Source organism: Plenodomus lingam (genome assembly GCF_022343315.1).
Source record: "Plenodomus lingam strain CAN1 chromosome Unknown contig_14, whole genome shotgun sequence".
Lineage (NCBI taxonomy): Eukaryota > Fungi > Ascomycota > Dothideomycetes > Pleosporales > Leptosphaeriaceae > Plenodomus > Plenodomus lingam.
Genome location: NW_027093932.1, coordinates 438064 through 440282, shown reverse-complemented (window position 1 = coordinate 440282; position 2219 = coordinate 438064). Strand labels below are relative to the sequence as shown.

The following is a 2219-nucleotide window of genomic DNA, read 5'->3' as shown; positions in this document are numbered from 1 at the left end:
AGACCTTGAACACGTATAAGATATGCAAGACAGTGTAGCCGGATGGTATATGTACAACACATTGAACATATCCAAAATATCCGCGACAGCTGAAATATACAACATCATTTAGATTTATCCGAGATGCGATATATGCCCTTGAAACTGCGTATACTGTGGCGTGTAATGTGTTAAATTGATGCTGGAGGTTGTTGAAAGGTTATATCTATATCTATATCTATATCTATATCTACATCACTTGCCTCTCCCCATCCCTAATACCATCCCTCATATAACCCCTTACACCACCATCCCTCTTCCGATCCATAAATCTCCCAGCAATATGCGCGCCAGATATTGCATATTTGAAGTCGAGGCTATAATTACATCATAGTAGTATGATTACATTCTAGTGAGATGGGAAGGATAAACAAGATGCAGAGGTAGGGTTGGAGGGATGAGATGAGATGGAAGGGTGATTGGAATGAGGAAGGCAAGGAGAGAGAGTAGGACGGGGGAAGGCTGCCACAGGCTGGCCTGACACACCTTTTACCAATCGACAAGAGGGAGAAAATTGGCAATGTTATGAAACTGGAAATCTGCATACAAACTCAAACCGGGATTATATAAACACCTACATCACAACCCCTATTCACTCATGTCCCGCGCCCCCACCCTTGCCATCACAAATGCTCAGCAATCCACGCCCACCACGCAGCCACCCCCTCGCCCTCCTTGCCCACCACATTGCCGCCTAAGACCTCCACGCCGACCCCACTCTCACCCATCATGCCAAACTCGAAATCCCCATCGCCGCCCTCGCCAAGCCACTCCTTCTCCTCGTCCGCCTCGCCATCCTCACGCCCATCCAACACGGTGCCGGCATCCCGCAACGCCTTAGCCCTACTACGCCGCACCTCTGAAATCGCCTTTTCGAGCTGCATCTTGACCAGGCTCGGGGGCAGCGCGGTGAAGAGATCCATTTTGTTCGCCGCAACCAGGACGGGAATCTCTGCGGGTCCTTTGCTGCTCCTGGCGCCTGTGTAGCGTTTCTGCAGGGCTAAGAGCACGTCGTGGAGGTACTCTGCTGCTTCGACTAGGCCGGCTTCTTCGGCGAGGGCGGCGGCGTCGACGACGAAGATGATGGCTTTGATGGATTTGATCTTGGGTTCGGAGAGCTGGGCGGCCGCAAAGTGGCGTAGTTTGCCGTGGCCGGGGGTGTCGAGTAGGAGGAATCGGCGCGAGCGCTCGTAGGCTGGGTCGCCGGGGGAGCGGTAGTGCGATGAGGCGGGGACATGGGGGGCGGGGAGGAGTGCCGAGACGGTGAGGGGGGTGGTCGAGGTATGCGTGGCAGGGGTGGTGTTGCGCTCCGTCTATAATTGGTTGTCGTAAGCATTTGTTCTGTGCCGGCTCCCGTCCATGATATTGTCTAGTGTCTAGAGATAGAGACAAAGGGTTGGCGGTCTATCTGGAGACAGAAGAAGATAAACGTACCAACGTAGTAAAAGCAGTCTTGCCTGCGCCACTTGGACCCAGCAATAGAAACGCAGGCTGGTTCTGGACGGCTCCTACTTTACGATAGAGGAAACTATGCAGCAGCACCGGCAATATCAGCGCAACAGCCAGCGTGATTAGAATGGTGGACAGGTTGGGTGACAAGGCAGCTGTGAGCCAGCTGTCCTGGTCGTGCCACGCCATTGTCGCTTCTTTTCTTTTTCCTTTTTCTGTTTCCAGAAACTCCCTTCACTTCTCTTCTTCCTTTCTTCGTCCCCGGCTCCTCTTAGTTTACGTGAGCAGCAAATGGGGGTGAGCGTGTGGATGGTGGGGGACTGGAGTAATTTGGGGCCGCCAGCTGTGTTGCACGCGTCGGGCTGGGCGCGTCGTCTAGACTTTGTCTAAGCGATGACGAAGATCACGTGACAGCGAAACCGTCACCTAGCGAGCGAGCGTCCCGCGAGTCAAGCGGCGAACCGAACCGCGGGGCAAATGACGGGAAGCAATCGCGCGCTAGTTGGGGGCGACGGGAGCTTGAGCTTTCTTCAACCTCTGCCCTTGACCCTCTCCCAAAAGACGCAGGACACAGGACGCACGCTCGACAATACAAACACTTTCACAGCTGCTGCTCTTTCCAATCTTCGCACCGTTCTGTATGACATGCTGCAGGAACAATTGTGGCGTCCCGAGGGAGAGGCGCGTTGAGTGGCCGCCCAGTCTCACTTTGGCGCAATCCCAACGCCTGA

General features: G+C 54.1%; 1 protein-coding gene across 1 annotated transcript; it reads right to left on the bottom strand.

Annotated features, from left to right (window-relative positions):
* Nucleotides 1-662: 662 nt before the first annotated feature.
* Nucleotides 663-1677, bottom strand: IAQ61_002248 (uncharacterized protein; the record flags this gene model as incomplete). Its single annotated transcript, XM_003834080.1, has 2 exons — nt 663-1352; nt 1474-1677. 2 exons carry the CDS (start codon nt 1675-1677, stop codon nt 663-665), a joined length of 894 nt encoding a protein of 297 aa, XP_003834128.1.
* Nucleotides 1678-2219: the final 542 nt, after the last annotated feature.